The sequence below is a fragment of the Neopsephotus bourkii genome, unplaced genomic scaffold, assembly GCF_033783945.1.
Source record: "Neopsephotus bourkii isolate Nb327-2 ecotype Australia unplaced genomic scaffold, CSIRO-AGI_Nbou_v1 NB_936, whole genome shotgun sequence".
Lineage (NCBI taxonomy): Eukaryota > Metazoa > Chordata > Aves > Psittaciformes > Psittacidae > Neopsephotus > Neopsephotus bourkii.
Genome location: NW_026901430.1, coordinates 770,772 through 790,803, shown reverse-complemented (window position 1 = coordinate 790,803; position 20,032 = coordinate 770,772). Strand labels below are relative to the sequence as shown.

Below are 20,032 nucleotides of genomic sequence, written 5' to 3'. Positions count from 1 at the left end.
TGCATTCTCAGTTATTGTGTTTTAGTTGTTAAGACTGGAGAACAGGAGAATTTTATAGGCTTGGGCTGGTAAATCAATTTGGGTTGTTCTTTGGTGAAACTTGAACTGCATCTGCCTCTGATCTGAGCTGCAGGAACTCAGCTGGGACACAAGAGTTTGCACTTTGACTCGGACAAAAATTGCCAGCCTCTTCCTTAGGCTTGCAAGTGGTGGGGATGGTGGTCTTGCCATGCGTTTGAGAGGTGCTTCTCAGAGAGTTCCCTTGCATGGGAGGTCTTACAAGATAGAGCACAAAGTGGTAGAGCTTCAGGCATTTCTCTAATATTTGTTAATTTCTGTAACATCCAGTTGGTTCTGGCATAGGAATCCTTCAAGATGGGCCCAGCTCACACAGCTTTCCTGTGTGTTCCATCTCAGTCTTGTGTCCAAAGAATTTCTCACCTTAGGGAGGATCAGTATATTCAGTTGACATTTTTAGCTCTCTGCCTTTCTTCCCCTTTGGGAGATGCCACTGTAATCGATCATTAGTGCGTAGAATTTAAGGGATCTTTCCTTCCCTTTTGTTTGTTTTCCTTTTTCTTTAAATACAGAAAAAAAATCAAAGGACCAATGTTGAGTATTTTAGTTTCGGTTTTATGCTGCTTATTTTCTTGGCACAAAGACTTTGTAAGGAAGTGGTTTGATTTTTTTTTTTTTCCTCACCTCCTCCCCTCACCCTCACTCTGATTAAGGCATTTGCTATCCTAACACTCCAATTTGATATCTTTGAAGATACCTTTTAAACGCAGGCAATATGTATTTCATTTGTTTCAAGTGTGAAAATTTCCGGGCTAGTAAGGATGTGTACCACAGCAGTTCATTGTCAGATATGGTGACGACACCACTCAGCCCTGTACAGGATGATGTATTCTGGAGCATCAGTCAAAGTGAAGAACAACCCCCAAAGGTATGTGAAACTCTGGGTGTTTGGCACTGTTGGTGGTTAATAGCACTCCACTCAGTTCCCCTGCGCTGTGTAGGATCCATCCTTTGGACTTCATAAAACTCAATAAAAATCCCATTGCTTGTACATTAACCTAGTCTCAGTAATCTGGAAAGAAGATATGAATTCATAAGCAGGCCAATATTCTGAGTGTATGTATATAATATCAGCAGGATCTGCAAGTGTGGATACACTTCTTTTGTTAGACCATGTAAATATTTGTACCTGTCTGTGAAAAATCTGGCCTGTTGCAGAAAAGCTCGTTAGTCTGTGTAGTTCAGGTGGTGGGGTGTTTCTCTTTTTAACAGAACTATTAAGAGCAAGTACAAGAATATTTGTGCGGGGATGTGTGTGTGCATGTGTGTATGTGTTCATTTTATTACTTTGCAGCTGGGGAATGTTTGTGTGTGTCTCTTCCCCCAGCCCTTTGATAGCAACACTGGTAACCCACCACCTAGGGAAAGCTGCATTAAATGACTGCAGATGCGTTTCCTTGTCTGCTTTAAATATTGAGCAAGAATAATGCTGACTCTAAGGAAATATGTGAACCTCTTGCAGTCTGCACCCTGATAGATTGCACAGGCTTGGAGCAAATTAGAAGCACCTACTGCTGACTTGCAGCTTCCAGTGTTGTTATCATGGAAGACTTCTCCACAGCTCCCACTGTAGCATTATTAATTTATGTTTGTTAGTCCTATTCTTGCACTGGTATGGGGTAAGCATTATGTTTATTAACCGAGTGTACAATATCAGTAGCAACCTTAAAACATTCTATTAAATCCTTAAGGTTCCAGAAAGGACAACCTCTAAATTTTACAGCAGGGACCAGCCTGGCCATCAGAGATGTCTTTCAAGGTAAGCTCTTCAGTATTTTATGCTTATACCAATGCTGATTTACTGTCAGTAGGAAAACTAAAGCAAGTTAATTAAAAAATGAAGCCATAACCTCAGTGACAGGAAAACTGACATGGGTTCGTACCTCATTTAATAAGCAGATAAAAATATTTTGTCTTCTGTGTTAGTTTGTTCAGAAAAATAACTAACTAAACTTTGTGATCTTAAACCTGAAGGAAGTGTCTAAGCCAGCTTCCTTCTAATGATAGACATAACTGATGTAAAAAGAAACAAAATTCTCTTAGACCTCCTCCTCCTTTACATGCAAGTTAGTTCTGTCATCCGCTGGAAAGCAGTATTTTTAACATACGAGAGCTGTTCCATCTGTAATAATTCCTGCAATGAGTTATTTCATTTGGCTTAGTCTGTTTGGCATGCGTGAGCATGTTGGATGCAAGCTGTGCATCTGTTTCCTAGTTAATGGGCAGTGCGTTGGGCATTCATTGAACTTGCGATTCAGTGATGCTTTACTTTCCCTTCACATTAGAGCAGCTGGCTGCTGAAGATGCAGGTTACTTGAGATCCTAACCTAGACACTGGCCATGGCAGGTGGGAGTGATGCTGGTCAGGGCTGCCTGGATGCTTTTGCAGATGTTCTACATCTGCACCAGAGCCATTGGTTTCAAAAGGGAGTTAGGTGCCTGGATACTTCAGCAGGTAGGGGTCTGGCACCAGCTGCCTGTATAGGCAGTCTCAGCGAGTGAAACTTGCAGCTTTGTTTTAGCTGGTAGTAGCTTGAACAAGTTGTCTGTAGGTGAATCTTCACTATTTTGGCAGTCTGCCCTTGAAGCAGACTGTTTTCATATCCCGGGAGAAAATGCCAAGAATGCAGAGAGCTCAGCAATAAAGGGTAGCCCCTATTGGATGTCTACGGAGGGAACAAAATGCTGTGAGAAACTAGCATTGGAGAGACTTGAAAGTGAAGTAGATTTAGCTGACATAACAAAATAATGTGTAGCGCTTCTGATGAGCCAGAGACATCTAAATAATTTTCAATTGAAGTCAAGCCCTAAATGCTCTCTACTTAGAAATTCTGTGAGGCAAAGCAGAAAAGAACCATGCAAGTAATGCATTAGTCCAATGCATTATGTTCAATGCATTCCTTTCTCCATTGATAAGTGGATGACAACATATTTTGTAGGATAGTACTGGAGCATGTTTGTTTATTTGTAAAAGCCATGAGATGTTGGAATCAGGAGTGACACAGATCCGAAGAGGCCAAGGGAGGAGTACATATAGTAGGGTATTTTGTAATCACTTAGGAGTCTCTGTAATCTCCCAGAATGACTGCCCAGAGGATATTGTTCCTTCCATCATCTTCTCTCCGTACTGGGTGGCCCTGCTTGGAGCAGCAATGGATATGCAATTTATGTTTATCAGGATTATTATACCATGCAGTAGAAGCAGGGAACTCAACTCAGTGGCTTAGAAGGTCCATTCCAGTCTGTGTTCCTGCATGCAAGGTACTCTCATCTGCTTTTTGTCTTTCTGTTTAGTAACAGTCATCAGTCATCCCCCAGGGGACATGCTCTGAAGCTAAACAGCAGCAGCAGCACTTCTGGCAACAAGGAGTGGGAGATGGGATCTCATCAGAGCAGCTGGTCAACCTCAGGTGACTCCTAAGTCAAAAATCCAGCAGTCTAAATGTGCAAAATTCCTATCAGATGAAACAGGCTTCAGCAGGTTGTCAAGTGCTGCATTACAAATGGAGTACTTTTCTTAACGGTGTCTTCTGGTGGTGGGCTTTTGAAAGCCCTCTGGATTTTGTGGTTCCATGTTCTTAAAACATAAATGTTTCTTTTGAGTCAAAAAGTAACAGCGAACATATTTCCATATAGGAAATCTGAATTGCCTCAATTAAGAATTGAAAAATATCAGTTCTGTTCCACTTACTGACACCACTGAAACTCAGCAGAGCCAACATTACAGATGTATGCCAGTACTAGGGTTCACCCACTGGCACTTTCTGCATAACCATATGCTGCTTTTTTGCATTACCCACTTGATGGGATGATACAGATGAGCAGTTTATGTACACTGATATTTCTGTACTCTAATAATGTATTGGCTGAAGGAAGTGTGAGACTCCACAGCACCTTATGCTACATTCCTCCAATAGTTTTTTATTTGCAGAACGATAGTGGAACTGAAAAAAAAGACAAATGAAGTTAAAAGATAGAGATACCCACATCAAATTGAAGAAAATGCAGCACTGTAGGCTTTCTTGGTATTACTGGTAGGGGTGTAGGAACACAGCGGGCTTGCTCATGGTTGTGCAGAATTTTTCCTGTACAAACACTGGCTCCTGAGAGATGACTGGAGATTATGGCGGATGGGGACATGGAGCAGAAGTGGACAGCTTTGTTCCTCTGTTGTTACTCCTAAGGGTGTTTTCTGTGGGTCAACTGTAGGGCAATTTCTTCCATAGCTCCTTGCAAGCACAGTGACATGTTGCAGTGCTTTGCCTCCAGCTTGACTCCTAAAGATGGGGGACATGGGGAATCGAGTTCAACTCAGAGCAGGGTGGATGCTAAAAGTGTTCTGAAACCACACCAGTGAGCTGCTGAGGTAATTTATTTTTAAACTGAGGCTCACACTGTTAATTTACAAGCCCTTGATAAATGAAGAACAAATTACTTATTTATGACACTTATACAGTTGAGCCAGTTTTGCTTTCACTAACTACGCAGAATAGGAAGCTTTGCTTCAAGAGAAACCAGAAACACAATTTAAACTGCTTGGGTTTTGTTTCTTTTTGCTCTCATGTCATTCTGTGTTTGAATAACAGCGTAGAGATGAGCAATGTGCAGCAGCCCATCTCAACTTTGCAGTGTCTGTGTGATGTGTAACTCCTGTGCTATTTTGGCATGGGGAAATGAAAACCTCACCAGCAATGGAAAAAATAGAAAATCTCCCCTGTGGTTTAAACTGTCTCCTTGGGTTCTTAAGTGTCATTAAATTACAGTTAGTTCTGGCATATGGTGTTCCAGAAAGAGTTTGTTGCTTTCCCAAACCCGCAGGGGTAATGAATTGGGCAGGAAAGGCCTATAAATACTTTAAAGCTAATATTTCTGCTGAGTTGCTAAGGTACTCATTGACCAATAAGGAGTTCTAAAGTTTAAAAGCTTTGAAAACTGCATGAGTACATGAAGCCATTGTGATAAACCGATCTAAATTACCAAACACAAATCTGAATTTGTGTGAGCTTCAATTCTTCCTCCTTAACTTGCAAGGAGTCCTGTTGGTAGTGGTGGGAGAGGAGAAATTGCTGAACAAAGTAGACTGAGCTGGCTAGTGTGTCCCAGTGGCAGGGTGAGGGTACATCTGCTTGTATCAGGAAGTATGCGCAGCAGACAGTATCTCTCCTAGGCAACTTTTGCTGTTCCCAGGTAGTTCTGTGGGTAGTGGGGTTATTGAAAGGCAAGATTTGCTTCATTACTTGCAAGCATCCCTCCTAACATGGCGTCAGCACATGCAGATGGACTCCAACTCTTCTAGTCTTGTTTGCTTGTGTGTTAGGTAGCTGTTCAAGCACAGTGGCAAGCGTAGGTCCCCATGCCACCAGGGAGGGAAGTCTAGTGCCACCAGCACCTGACCCTGGGCACAGTGTCACAAGCTACCAACTGGCATTGAGTTGGCTCATGGCAGGAGCAGCTCTCTGCAGATGAGGGCTGTTGTTACCTACTTCCCCACAGGCAGAGTGGGAATGGGAGCTGAGAAGTGATGCTGTGTGCTCAAGGGGAAGCAGGGACTGGAAGGTGGTTCTCCCTATGTTGCCATGGGAAGTGGTGAATCCTCTTCTGCTTTTAGCTTGACCCCCCCATGCTCATGAGTGGAGTCTAATGCTGCTGTTTGCCCTCAGTCCAGTTGGGTTTAGAGAATCAAACTGGTTTTGTGGAGCAGTTTTATGAAAGCCAAATCTCAGCAGCACATCTGTTAACTTGTGAATATGTGCAGCTGGGGCCCAGGCTCCTGTATCTTCTCCCTGACCCGCCTTGTCTGCAGTCACCTTTAATGCTGGAATATGAGTAGCAGTTGCTAATACGATGAGCTGTCTCCCCTCAGAAAGAGGACCAGAGTCGGGGATTAGCATGTCCTCACCCTTTAGCCTTGCAAGCTGCCTTCCAGTCCATAGAACTGGTTGCTCATTGGTTGCCAAGGGTTTGGTTTTCTTGTCTTGCTCTTGCAGCATTGAACTACATCAGTATCAATATATATACATAATATTGTAGCATCCAGATCCACAGGGAAGCAAGTCTTATTAATCCCTTCTCTCACCCTGCTACACATGCATTGAAAAAAATACACTTCTTCCTGTTTTCCCAGGGAATGCAGGACCAGCCAAGGCAGAGAACGCTTTGTCCCAGAACCATTTGCAGCTGCAGAAGAAGCCTGAAAATGTTTTTCATCCAGGCCACGTTGCAGTAGGTTCTTTTAAATCCATTGGTATTTTTGCTCATCGTTTTCAGTGAGGGTGTGTCTGTGCAGACAGCTCCTCTGTTGGTGCTGGAGTTTGCTCGCTAATGAGTCCACCTGAGAGGCTGCGTGGGACTGGCTTGAGCTTACTGCTGTGTTAACATGTCCGTGTCTGACTTGTGTCCAGCCCAGGTCATCACCAGAGTTCACTTTTCCTGAACTTGTCTGATCATAAATCTTTAGAAGAGAAGGGTCTGTCTTTGGTATTTCAGGAGGTCATTGATCAGTTGTCATGCAGCCCAGAAGTCAAGACCACACCAGTGGCTTGTGCAGATATCTGGTGTGTAACTGCCTGGAATACATGCTGCCAGTCTGTGACACACTCAAGATTGTCCTGGGTCTGTTTGCAGATTGAAAGGAATGATTGCTATTTCTCTTTCTTATTTACTGAGGCATTTCTTATCTTTGGTGGTGTTTGGGGTGGGGAGGGGGAGATGCCTATCGGACAGCCGGAGCCCATGGTGCCTTGTGCAAGAGCTCATGTGCAGGATGTTTGAGCTCACATGTGGGATGCTTGGCATTTTAAAACTTCACAGGCAGGCCTCTTTGGCTCCAGGGGTTGCAGAGTGGGGCAACAGGGGACAGCTGCGGCTTACTGGGGTCCCCAGCTCCCCCTGGCTTGTCAGAGACTGGAGGTCTGAAGAAGACTGTGAGCTTAAGCCATTGCCAATAGTGTGGGAGGCCTGTAGGACTGGCGTGTCTAACTGCCCTGTGGTTGTGAGCCACGGCTGTGCATGTGTTGCCTTTCCAGCCTAAAGCTCCTCTGTACCTGATCTGTGCAGGCACAGCCTGGGCTCAGGCATGGCCCCACAAGCTTCAAGGTAGTCCAGGGCTGGAACAAAACTCAAGCTGCTGTAATCCTTTAGTCCTAGTGCAGAGCACTCCTTTTCTTCTGCGAGAAAGGAAGTACTTCTGTGCTCCTGCAAAGTGCAGGGATTGGATCATGAATGTTTGAGATGCAAAATAACATACCAACTGAAGTTAGTCACCTTTCACCTTTTGGGAAAATCATGTGTTTTATTCCTGTGTGAAGCACCCACTTGTGATGGACCAGGAAAAGCACCAACTTTCTAATAAAGGTTTTTTGGTGTGGAAGTGACAATAATTATATTTGGGGCAATAAAATACTGAACATGCTGTTTAGCAATGAGTTCTTCCATGAGAAAAAATGTCAACTGAGTTTTCTATATGCAGAGTCCACCCTCCTTTGCCAAGGTGAAGGACAGCTCCAACTCATTCTTAAAAGCAGCAGACTATTCTTCATCAAGTGATGAAGTCAGCAGCAGCGATGAGGATGAGGTGAACCACACAAGGTTTGCTTGATGTCTTTAATTGTTATTTTCTTCCTTTGTGTTACACATTTCTAAATATCTGGAGGAAGTTGGCATACATGCATCCTACCTCCCTCTGAAGTTAATATCAATCATTTATGTCAGTTGTAATTAAGCAGTTTAATTGCACTGTAATGAACTCCCGGGGGTAAATGTTTGCTCCGTCAGATGTATGCCATGTAATTAGCTTTGATGACTTGCTGCCCTGGGACAATGAGGAAATGTCTCGTTTTAACTGAATGTCAATAGGTAGTGCTTTTATAGGGATTGCTTCACATTGATCTATGTGTAATGAATTTCTGAAAATAAAAAAAGGAGAGGGAAGGAAAACTGTACCCCTTCACGCTAAACACGGGTTACAGTGAAAAAAGCAAGGCAAACATGACCCTTGTATGCAGGTAATCTCTTCACTCTGGGAGAAATAGTTACCACTGAAAAGCTGATTCCTTCACCAGGGCTGTTTCTCTCCCCCTTTCCAGTTTCTCATGTTGATTTTGTGACTGACATCTTGTGGTGTTTTACCTGTCATGCAAACCTGTATTCTGCTGAGAAATAATGGCGTGTGAGTAGCTCACTGGTCCAGGTGAAAGAGTCGGGGATCGGTTGGCCAGCCCCGCTGTTTGGAACAGCAAACAGAATTATTTTTTAGTACTGATGAATGAAACTTCTAATTTTCTTGAAAAGAAACTTCCATTTAAGTCAAGTTCTAGGATTTACTTTGAAGTGCATTGCAGGCCACAGATCTCTCTTCAGTGGGGGTCTTGCTCCTCTGGCATCATTGCACACACAGTTTTGTCAGTCTTTAGGAAGAGGTGCACAGATTTGTAGCACTACTGGAGAGCTATTGCACTGGCCTGGTACCAGCCCTTTCCCCTGTGCTGCTCTGAAGAAGGCAGTGTTTTTGTGCCTGCATATGCTCCTGATTTGCATTTCTGAAGTTCATTTTCAAAGCTGAGAGATGAGGAGGGAGTTGTCTTTTTACTGTATTGCCTTTATTTCCTTACTGCTCCTCTTCCAGACCACCTTACTCTGATCCGTAAAAAGTTTTATTCACTCTAGGTCATTGAATTCATCCTAGACCTCAGAAAGACTCTACATAAAAGTACAGGTTTGCCCTGTAGCAACGAATTTGCTGTGTGTGAGATTGCTGTGATCCTTGCATGCTGTAATGATTTTCAGGAGTGGTATCACTGCCTTTGGAAGTCCGCGTGTGTTATTTGCATCTCCTCTCATAGAAAGGGGGACATGAGCCAAACCAAAAAATTAAGAATGAAAAAGGTCCACAAAACCTTGTGCTCTTTCACAACCATCTGAAGTTGGTCATTCTGTGCCAGACCTCCTTCGTTACTGCATTGGGCAACATAAAAAAGAAACACAACAAACCAAACACACACACTTATATGAAAAACAAAAATCCAAACCCAACAAAATCCCCACCAAAACCCAACTGACCAAACCCACAAAAACCCAAACACCCAAACCAAATAAACCAAGAAAACATCTTTACACTGTCCTACCAATTGGCACGTGGCACTGCAGGCCCTTTCATACCAGCATCCTGAATCAAGTCCGTTTTATAATTACTGGAAAAGAGATGGAAACGTAATAGGCTTAAATGAATTGCAGTAATAAAGAAATGGATATAAATACGTAAGTGGAATAAATAAATAATATGGGGTAGAAATGCACAGAAATGGGGCCAGAGCCTCACTGACAGAAGTTTGAGGTAGTTTCACTTGGGTGAAAAAGTTTAAAATGCAAAGATACCAGGGTTGTATAGGAAGCAGTACTATGCTGGGGTATATCACAGCTGCTTGCTGCCTTCTTACTCTTTCTTTATGTATGTGCCTTTAGTCACTCTTGAAGACAGAATACTGGGGTAGGTGGCCTTTTGGCCACAGCCAGTCCAGCAGCAATTAGGTTCTTCTGTCTATATATGCACTGGGCAACATTTTGGTTCTTTTGTACATAAGGTGAGGATGTCCGTGTTTTCAGAACTGGTTCACAGTATGAAATTCCAGTGTAGCCTGTCCTATTAGGCACTGGCAGAGGTCCCTGATACCCTCTTGCAAGTGCAGCTGATGCTCTTTCTCAGGAGAGCAGAGTGGCTTGTAATTGCACCCCACAGGTTAGTGTCTGAGGGGAGATAGAAGTTTTGAGGTAGACGCTTCTCAAATGACAGCTTGAGGGACCAGCTCTCACTTGCCTGAGCTAGGCAGTGCCTGAAAAATGATGGGTGAAATGCAGGGACATGAAGGGATGCTCTCCATGGAGGTGGGGAAGAGTCTCCTGCTCTGTGTTGAGTGGTCTTTGAGCTCAAGTCCGTTCAGTCACATCCACAGACTCATCAGCTTGCTTTTTTCTCAAGAACCTGTAAGTGTAACTAGTGAATGTTGATGATGCTCACTTTTGAATGTGTATACATGGGGTTTTTTGTTTTTGTTTTTTTTTGGGGGGGGGTGGCTCTCCCCGCTCCACAGCCCCCCAAAGTAGTTCTGTTCATTAATTGGAGTTTGTTACCAGGCAACTGCTAAGCAGCAGAGTGGCAGATTTCTCAAGGACAAGAGTACCAGACGGAATTGAACTGAAACCCCAAAGCATCATTGGAGAACAGAAGGTAATTTGGCCATTTGTAAGGGGGTGGGTACAGTGGGGGGGAGTCAGATCATTAATGCGCATGATAAATGCTGTATCCTTTTCTCCTCGGCAGCATTTTCACTCTGAAGTCCTGCTCTGTCATTGCAAATTATAGCTATAAGCCTTGAAAAAATGCATAGTTTCAGATTTTGTGCTTTCTGTAAAAATGCTCACATTTAGGTATGAAATTGCACTTCTTTATTTGTCCTTGTTATTGACCTGGTAGTAGTTTCTGATGTCAACATATTTCTTGAAGGCACTTGGCAGGGTGCATAAAGCGGTGCTGTGGATTATTGGTGGTGTGCATTGTAGCTGGTTTTTTAAAATCTTGACATTTTTTATATCAGTTTAGAGAACTACCTCCTACTACTTAAAATATTACCAGAAGATAGGAAAAACACTTGATCTCTCCCCGATAGCTTATCAAAAAATGTCTTCTGCTATGTCATATTGTGGTTCCTTCTTATCAGTATTTTCTAGTAGAGACTTTATGTCATGGGAATTTTCCCCTGTAAAAAGATATTAGTGCAGAAGAGATGAATACAGACAAAACAGAACAATGTTCTTTGTGGTTGGAAACTGTAAAAAATTATAGTAATAAGACTTGCATTCTGCATCAGAGCACTTCTCATGTATTACTCAGCGTACTCTCGTTTCACAGATAGAGAAAACAAATTGCCATGAAACCAGTGTTTTCCTCAGAGCTGCTTTTGTGAGCTGTGGCAGGGCTGGGAACAAAAAGGAATTTTCTCTATCTCTACTGTGACTTCTGAACTTCAGACCAGAGGGGCATCCTTCCTGACTCGGGAAGGAGTCCTGCTTTCCCTTTGTCTCACCAACCTTGAGGAGGAAAGACCCTGCTTTGGAGAAGGAATTTTAAATGGGGCATGAGCCAGTTTGGGTTTTTTGGTTTGCTTTGCTTTTGGTTTTTGCTTTTTTCCTTTTCTTTGTGGCAGAACCACTCTGGTGCTTCCCCTTTCCTCTGATATCTGGGCACTGGAAATAGGTTGCTTGAGGGAAAGGAGAAAGATGGGGTCTTTGGGGCCCAGACTTGAGGATTAGGGAAGTTGGAAAAGAATGGAGGCCACAATTTCTGGTGGGTTTGGGGAGGACATTGCAGGAGGTAAACAGAGGGATGACTTCCCCCCCCGCCCCCCAAAGGTCTCTGCTTTCCAGTCTTCTCCCTTCTTCTCATGGAGACTCCTGTCCATTTCCCCCTATCTGTTGCACCAACCACAGCCATCATGAGTCTCAATGACTCCTTAGAATCATAGAATAGATAGGGTTGGAAGCACCCCTTTTGCTGGCTCATATGCATGAACTGGTTTGAAGTGGTTGGACTTCTCAACCACCGATTACCCAAATGATTCAAATGGGGGTTTGGTTCATCTTAGCTGAATCTGACTCAAAACTGAACTAAAAAGCCCCATACTGGCTTGATTCCCTTATCTCAAACAAAGATGTGTGTGTTTTGGTTTGGGTTTTTATATCTAAATTAAACTGTAAAATACGTTGAGCATGAATTTGATTTTTTTAGTTAATTGTTTTTTAAAAGGCAATTGTCTTATTTAGAATGAGCTAGTTTTCTCTCCCTCCCCACCCCCATATTCTGGCCAGCATTCAGAAAAGCTGATCCGATTTCAGGAGGCTGTTTATCGAAGTCAGTACAATCCACAGACTTGCCTTGAATTCAGCCAGCCAGAAGCTGCTTGAGTTTGGTGCTTTCTGCTTCAGTGTAATTCAGGAGCAATTCTGTAGTGTAGTGGTTGGCTCCTGTCACTCTGTGTTCCAGTGCCAGTGGTGTTCAGGTACCCTGACTGATCACTGTCCTCCCAGTCTGGGACACCACTTGCTTCACACAGCCCGTCTTTCTTCCTCTTAAAGCTTTTTGGCCATGTATTCCCAGAAACCAACCCCTACTCTGTACTTTGTGCTGCTGGGGAGACAGCTTGTGTGGTGCCTCAACCTTACATAGCCTACAAGTATTTCCTTGAAGCTAAGGCGAGATCCTGTAAGGAGGTTGTAGCGCCAAACATCATTGCACTGGAAATGCTGATACTAGATGCAACTGAATATCATCATTCTGGAATAAGCTTTCATAACTCAGCAAATGGAAAGTAGCAATGCAAGGAATGGTAAGGGACTTTTCACTAAATACAGGCCCAGAACCAAGATGTACTTCTGCCTGTGGCAGGCAGAGGTCAGATCTGTAATGTTAGGGCAGGTAATTTAATTCTGTCCCAAGTGTCTCTGAGGATGAAGTTGCTTCTTTACCTGTCATGGTAATGTAAATGGGGAACATTCGTGGAGAACTTCAGAAGCGGGAACCCACTGTTGATATCTCAGGTGTTTGCCACACACTGTTGTATTTATTGACTTTAACTTTTCCATAGGGTTTGTCTTTGTACGATGCATCATGTAGAGCACCCTCTCCCCATATGCTCATTATTTATTGTCTGATGAACAGGAGTTGAATTGGACATATGCTAAATGTGGAGTTTAACTGTATATTCTTGTGTGCAGGATCCAATATTAGGGAAGCAAATTTCTAGCACCCAAGAAGGCCTCTGGAGCATAAACAACCAGAACTATCTCCTGCCAGACCTCCTTCAGCAAAGCCAGATTTCAGACTTCTCTGTGAACCCACCAAAAGTGCCACTGACCAGCCAGGAACCTCAGAACAAACCTCTGAATAAGGTAAGAGATAAATTACAGATTGGATCAGTTGTACCATCATTGTCTTTCAGCCCTTAGGATCCTGAGATCAAGTTCCTTTTAACTCCATGATCCTGTCTCTTTTTATGATGAATTTTTTCACTACATCCCTTCTTTTCCTTAACAGTTTTTTCTAGGGGATGGATTAGAAATCTTGAGCTTCTGAACATATTTCATTGTTGCACTTGTTTGCCTCCGTCTCTCTCTCTGCTCACTTTTCTTTCCTTCCTTTTTTGATCCCCTTTTACACAAGCTAGAAGAGGGCTTGTGCCCTCTGGTCCTTTACCTTTCATCAGCAACACAGCACTCTGCCTATGCTCATTGTCTGTGGCTTTCTTCCACCCATATGTCAGATAGGAGTGCACCAAAGGGAGCCCCAAAGGGACTTTAACACTGCTGTGAGCACAGGCATCTCTTGAAGCGTGCCACTGAAGGCAAATAAACGGCTCTGTCAGGGGTTGTGTCCTAAACTGCCTTACTTGAGGCAACAGTGTCCTCCTTGCAGCAAAGAGATTTGAGCAATGCTCTGTTGCAGATGAGACAGCAGGGAGTGATTGACATGCTCTTCTTCTGGGTACTGTTTATTTCACGGCGATACTGTGCCTGGCTAAGCATCCCAACACAACTCCCTGCTCAGGCCTCCTCTTTTGTCACTGAATTTGTACCTATTGCTTTAGGACTGTTCATCATGCCTGAGTATGCCACATGCCGTTTCTTCCTAACCTCAGAGGCACCATACTGCTCTGTGCTGTCTGCTCCCCTAGCATCATCTTCCTGAAGCAGCTCTTGTTTTTCATTGTAGACTCCATGCACTGAAAGCACACCTTCAAAGAGCAGTACATCCTCTACAACATCATTTACTTCATTCATAGATCCTAGACTTCTGCCAATCACCCCTCCCACCAGTCCAGTAGGACCTTCCTGTAGTTCTCGTGAGTATCCTGGGGTTTAGGGGTTTCTTGGTTGGTTGGTTGGTTGATTTGGAGTGGGCAGGGCATATTGCTTGAAAATGGAAGCTGTCAGTAACATCTCCAGAAACTGAAATTCTGCATCACTATGAATTTCCATTGAGATGCTTTTACCGTTCCTCCAGAACTCTGCTGCCGTGTTACCACAGTGCTTACTCAAGAATGCCTGAGGAATTTTCCAGATGTATGGTGTTTTGTTTGGTTTTTTTTTTTCCTCTGGCTTTGAAATGCTCCTGAGGTGTTTTCTCATCCCTCCCAGTTTTCTTTCATCCTGCCATAAACAGGTGAGATGTAGCCAAACACTTGCATTTTTCATAATTGCATGTGTCTTTCATTCTAGCTTCTAGTGCAAAACCTGAGCCTGTCAGGAGAGAAAATGCACGGAAGGGCTCCGTTGTCAATGTCAACCCAACGAATATTCGCCCCCAGAGTGACAGTCCAGAAATTCGTAAATACAAGAAGAAATTCAACTCAGAGGTCCTTTGCGCTGCCTTGTGGGGTAAGCTCAGAAGTACTTGGGCATGGCTGTGGAGGGGAGGCAGCAGAGGGAGAGGCTGTCAGTGTGTGCCAGGCAGATTTCACAGCTGTGTTGCACCTCTCTTGTCAGAAAGTCCTGGAGCAGATCACAGGGTAGACGCTTGCATCACTCACATGACACTGCCTTCCTGGTAGAAAATAGCAAAGAAGTGATTTACAGTTGCAAAGGATTTTGTGCATCAGAATTGAGAAAATCAGGCACCAGAATGAAACTGCTTGTTGGAAGAGTCAGAAGTTGCAAATGTTTTAGTAGCTTATGTGGCTCATGATAGTAACTTCTGTCTCAGCTGCATATGAGAACAGCTGATCACACTAAGCCCTTGACCCCGTGTGAACAATCCAAACCTGCAGACTTTTGCTGTCATGCGTTAGGTATTCCAAGACTCTGAAGCAGGTTGGCACCAGTCTTTCCAAAATCTTGGCTCCCTCAGGTTCTGGCTGTCGGTGCTTACTCAGAACCTCACTGGATCACCCTTTGTACAAAGTCAGCATCAAACAGCGTGAAACCTAGATGAGTGTAGTCAGGCTAGTTTTCAATAACTATAGAACTTGTCCCAGTCTCACACTAGCTCTTGAGTTGTTTTGACCATCCTTCTACTTCAGAACAGATGTATTCTATGGGATTCACCCAGCCTTTTAATCCTCCTCACTTTTTGAGTCTGAAATAGAAAATGACCAAAGTGGACAAAGCATTATCCAAAGGAAATGTAGATTTCCAGTGTACAGCTTCACAGACTTTGTGTAATGTAAGTTTGTAGGAGTCCAAGATTTTAGATTAAGAGCAGAGCTGTATGTCAAGGTCTGTAATTAAATGTGTGTTGAGGCTGAAGAGCACCAAGTACTTTAAGCATCAGAGCATTGCTGGTAGAGGAGGTTGCTTGTTACAGCAGGATACTTCATGTCATTTCTTTAGAAGCTCTTGATTAGGAAACATAGCTGTCATACCAGCCAAACACAGTTTTTTACATCCTCTGATGTGAGCAACCCACTGGAGCCTTCGCTTCCTTGGGAGCTGTTGGATTCACTCCTTTAATTTGGCATTTGAACGCATTCTGGCAAAACACAGACTGTTTTCAAACAAACAGTTCTTTCTTGTAACAGCAGCCCTTCCTCCCACAGGTTTGGTCCTGTGTTTTGAGTATTGTATTGGAGAAAGAGGGAGCTATTTTTATTGGTAGAGAACCTTAGGTGGTTTAGTTGGATTTCCTGTGTGGCCAGAGGAGTGGTGCTGGACTGGGGCTTTTGAGAAGTTCAAGTTCGCAAAGCATTTTCCTTTTAGTTTACATCAAGATTGACTTCAGCAGAACTATTCACCTTTCAAGTTACAAGAGCATCTAAGTGTTCTGCTGGGTAAAAACTGCAATGGTGAGGCCCTTTTTTCATGTTTCTGGGAGGTCATCCACACAGCAACAGAGAAATCATGTTACTGTTAAGTGAGACTAAACAAGAACTGGTTCTCAAAACAGTGAGCACTCAGTGGCTTCTGAATCACTAGGTGATTTATGCAGTGTTTTTTTTCCCATGTATCAACAGGAGTCAATTTACTGGTGGGAACAGAGAATGGATTATGGCTGCTGGACAGAAGTGGACAAGGAAGAGTGTATTCACTGATTACTAGGAGACGATTCCAGCAAATGGATGTTCTTGAAGGACTCAATGTGCTAATTACTATATCAGGTTAGTTCAGTGTCTAAAAGTATCTGACCTGCATTGGGGTTGGAAGCTATTAAAAAGAAGAATTAGGTTATAAACTAGGTTGAGGAATTTCCTCTTAGAGAAAATCACAGGACAGTTATTCTTGTTAACAGGAAAACTCTCCTGAATTTTTTACATCTACATTCTCACTTCAGAGAGGCTTTAGGATACTTCAGTACCTGGTTAATGTGTAGAATGTTTTGTGGGAAATGCAAAGTGTTTCATATCCTTAAAATGAACTGGTTCTCAGCAAGTTGTAATTCATCACTCTGCTTGTTTCTGTGATGGGTGAGCATCCCAGTGCAATTCTACTAAAAGATCATTAAATAACCTCATTCAGTGTTCATAGAATCATAGAACAGTTAAGTTTGTAATAGTTAAGGTGCTCCAGCCCCTGATCATCCTTGTTCCAGCAGCTCCATGTTCTTCTTATGTTGAGGACACCAGAACTGCACACAATACTCCAAGTGAGGTCACATAAGAGCAGAGTAAAGGGGCAGGATCACCTCCTTCGACCTGCTGGTCACGCTCCTTTTGATGCAGCCTCGAACACAGCTGGCTTCTGGGCTGCAAGCGCACACTGTCGGCTCATGTTCATTTTTTCATCGACCAGCACCCCCGAGTCCTTCTCCGCAGGGCTGCTCTGAATCTCTTCTCTGCCCAACCTGTAGCTGTGCTTGGGATTGCTTCAACCCAGGTGTAGGACCTTGCACTTGTCATGGTTAAACTTCATGAGGTTGGCATCAGCCCACCTCACAAGCGTGTCAGGGTCCCTGTGGATGGCATTCCTTCCCTCTAGGGTATTCACTGAACCCCACAGCTTGGTGTCATCGGCAAACTTGCTGAGGGCGCACGCAGTGCCACTGTCCGTGTCAGTGACAAAGATGTTGAACAAGACCGGTCCCAACAGCGATCCCTGAGGGACACCGCTTGTTACTGATCTCCAGATTGACATTGAGCCATTGACCACAACTCTTCGCATGTGGCCATCCAGCCAGTTCTTTATCCACTGAGTGGTCCACCTATCAAATTGATGTCTCTCCAATTTAGAGACAAGAAAATGCCAGATAGTGTCACTATTACTGATAAAACATGTATTTCTATAGATCTGTTCTTTGGCCTGAGGGAAGAATTTTACTTGGGTATGAAAGTCTTGCATGAAGCTTGAGTCATAAGGTGCCAAATGCCACAGGATTGCTTATGTTCCAGTTCCCCCCTGTGTGTTACCATCCCACAGGGCTTTCCCTCTCTGCTGCTGCACACTTCTCTCATGTTGGTGAGGCCCAAAGACCTGCTGTACTCAAGGTCACAAAACTCTGCCTTTCTGTAAGTGTGGGAGAGTTTGTATTTCAGTGAGTTAAAGCAGGTGGTTTTTTTTTTCAGGGAAGAAGAATAAGCTGAGGGTGTATTACTTATCATGGCTGAGAAATAAAATTCTACGCAATGATCCAGAGGTGGAGAAGCGGCAAGGCTGGGTGTCTGTGGGTGACCTGGAGGGCTGTGTGCACTACAAAGTCGGTAAGGGCTCTGTTTTTACCTTGGAGAACTGCTTTACCATTCTTTTGTGCTTCTTTCTTCAGCTCTGTTTCAAGATCTCAGTTCTTTCAGACCTCCGTGTTTTACATGATAGATGCTTTGCTCCTGTCATTTCAGGTACCATCTCTTCTTGCAGCAGTTATGGGTATTCCCTGTGAAGGCTGGAAGAAGGGAGTGCCAGTCTGGGTCTATTGCTCAGTCAGTAGTTTAACAGTTCTGTATCTACTTAAGGTTTTAATTAGATTGATATTTTCTACCTCTATGCTATTCAGCTTCCCTTCTGGCCCTGAGTATCTGCTAGGAAACTGGACTATTAAAATGCTAGTAAATCTTACTTGTTGGATGTCCATCAGTAGATCAGATTGGATGCGCTACAGTTCACCCCTGTTTCTAGGTCATAAAAGACTGAAGTATACCTTTGTTTAAACTTACACACTGGAAATAGTACCACAGCAATTCAGAAAGCAGTTTGTTTTTATTTGGCTTTTGGGCTGTTCATTCTTGGAAATGAATGTCAGTATTGTGATAGCTCCTGTCATTTAACTGCATGAGGGCATGTGATGTACAGACCAAGATTTTGTTGGTGAAAGATGGTATGTGAAGGTGGCACTTTTTCCAAAGTTAAGTAGAGAAATAATACACAGGAGTGTGGGAGGCAGCAAGGTCACTGGCTCTCACTTGCTTGACATCATTCTGCCTTTCTATTTCACAGCTCTAAAAGTGACAAGAGTTAAGTCCAAGAAAGAATAAGAAACAGATATGCATTGTTAAGCACCCGCATCTTCCAGTTCAGTTGCTTTTCTCTGGGTTTGGTGTGGTTTTTAAAAACAAGTAAAAGTTATGTTAAAATCAGGCAAGCATTTGGTAGGAACTTCTGTGTTTACATATCACCAGTCACTCTTACTGCTTTGACAAAACAGCTGCTGCTGTTTTTCTCCTGGTGAAGCTTCTTGTATCTTGACTTTTGGTTTTACACCCATTTGTCCAGGTAGAAGAGAACAGGAGGATGGTGCTGCTCTGCATTTTGCTGGAGTGCAGTTTTGTTTTTCTTTCTCTGTCTATGTGAGATTTTCTGAGCAGTGTCCATGCTTATCCACTCTCATGCCCTGCTATGTGTTTGGCAAGTGGAACTGCTCCTTTTGTAAGCAGCAAGGGCTCCTCCCACCAAAACTAAACCAAACTAGAATAATCTAGTAATGCAACACCTGCATCTTTTAAAAATCCCTGCCAAGCAAACTGAATATAAAATGAGGGGTGAATATGTTCTGTTTCCAAAGCAAATGCTTGTCTCTGGCAGACGGAGAAAACACATTGTACAGAGTGGCCTTAACTTTCAGTGCATGATTTTTCATTTATTCTCAATTGGCCAATGTGACCTTAATCAACTTAGGGAAATTACTCATCTCTTAAATGCTTACTCACCTGCGAAACATGAGAGTCCTTCACCCACACTAGCACATGGGGATTTCACCCCCCACACAAACAGTGAAATGAAAATTCATCCTGCAGAGCATAACTGAATTGTTCAGTGGACAACCTCCATTCCTCCAAAAGTAGCTTGTTCACAGCCAGCAATGTTGGTGCGTGTTCACACTTAAAATAAAGTAGGTTGGTTTAGGGGCAGGGTCAAACCCCTTTTTTCTGACTAGTAAAATAACTTGGGATTTTTGTCATAATCTTATGAAAAACAGTATGTAAATGTTGTCAGCAGTCATCTGGCTTTACTAAGAATAAATGAACTATAGGTTTTCAGTCAAAGTATTGTCATTGGTGGTATTAAACACTGATGTCCAGAATTCATTAGTCTATCTTGCTGGATAATGTCTACCTCAGCAAGTAGTCCCTTAAAATTATTTAATGTGATGAGGTGATTCAAGTGTCTGTCTGGTACCTAAGGAATTGTTCTTCTTACATTACAGTAAAATATGAGAGAATCAAATTCCTTGTAATTGCTTTGAAAAACTCAGTGGAGGTTTATGCTTGGGCTCCAAAGCCTTACCACAAATTCATGGCTTTTAAGGTAAGTGAAATTGCACTCTGGTTCAGATGGAGCACTGTCTCTCATCTACTCTTTGCTTTGTTTTTTTGTAGCTTTGTGTAAGTTATTTCTAGTTAAAGATAAAATGAGTATTCTTTTAAAGAAAGCATAGCTCATTTGACATGTACAGGAGGTGGCAGGCATAAAACTGTCACAGTCATGATTCTGTTAGATGTGAACCACTTGTTTCAGCACTGTGCAAAAACGTACATTTGAGTTCACA

General features: G+C 43.1%; 1 protein-coding gene across 3 annotated transcripts in view; it reads left to right on the top strand.

Annotated features, from left to right (window-relative positions):
• Positions 1–20,032, top strand: part of NRK (Nik related kinase) — a 95,785-nt gene that overhangs the window by 59,087 nt on the left and 16,666 nt on the right. For all 3 annotated transcript variants that reach the window (XM_061357985.1, XM_061357984.1, XM_061357986.1), the window contains 12 exons: positions 815–946; positions 1,770–1,837; positions 3,373–3,488; positions 6,203–6,300; positions 7,547–7,665; positions 10,207–10,300; positions 12,844–13,017; positions 13,838–13,967; positions 14,344–14,502; positions 16,074–16,217; positions 17,619–17,753; positions 19,691–19,791. In XM_061357985.1, coding sequence (XP_061213969.1) covers positions 815–946; positions 1,770–1,837; positions 3,373–3,488; positions 6,203–6,300; positions 7,547–7,665; positions 10,207–10,300; positions 12,844–13,017; positions 13,838–13,967; positions 14,344–14,502; positions 16,074–16,217; positions 17,619–17,753; positions 19,691–19,791 — 1,470 coding nt within the window. The remainder of the gene's footprint in view (positions 1–814; positions 947–1,769; positions 1,838–3,372; positions 3,489–6,202; positions 6,301–7,546; positions 7,666–10,206; positions 10,301–12,843; positions 13,018–13,837; positions 13,968–14,343; positions 14,503–16,073; positions 16,218–17,618; positions 17,754–19,690; positions 19,792–20,032) is intronic.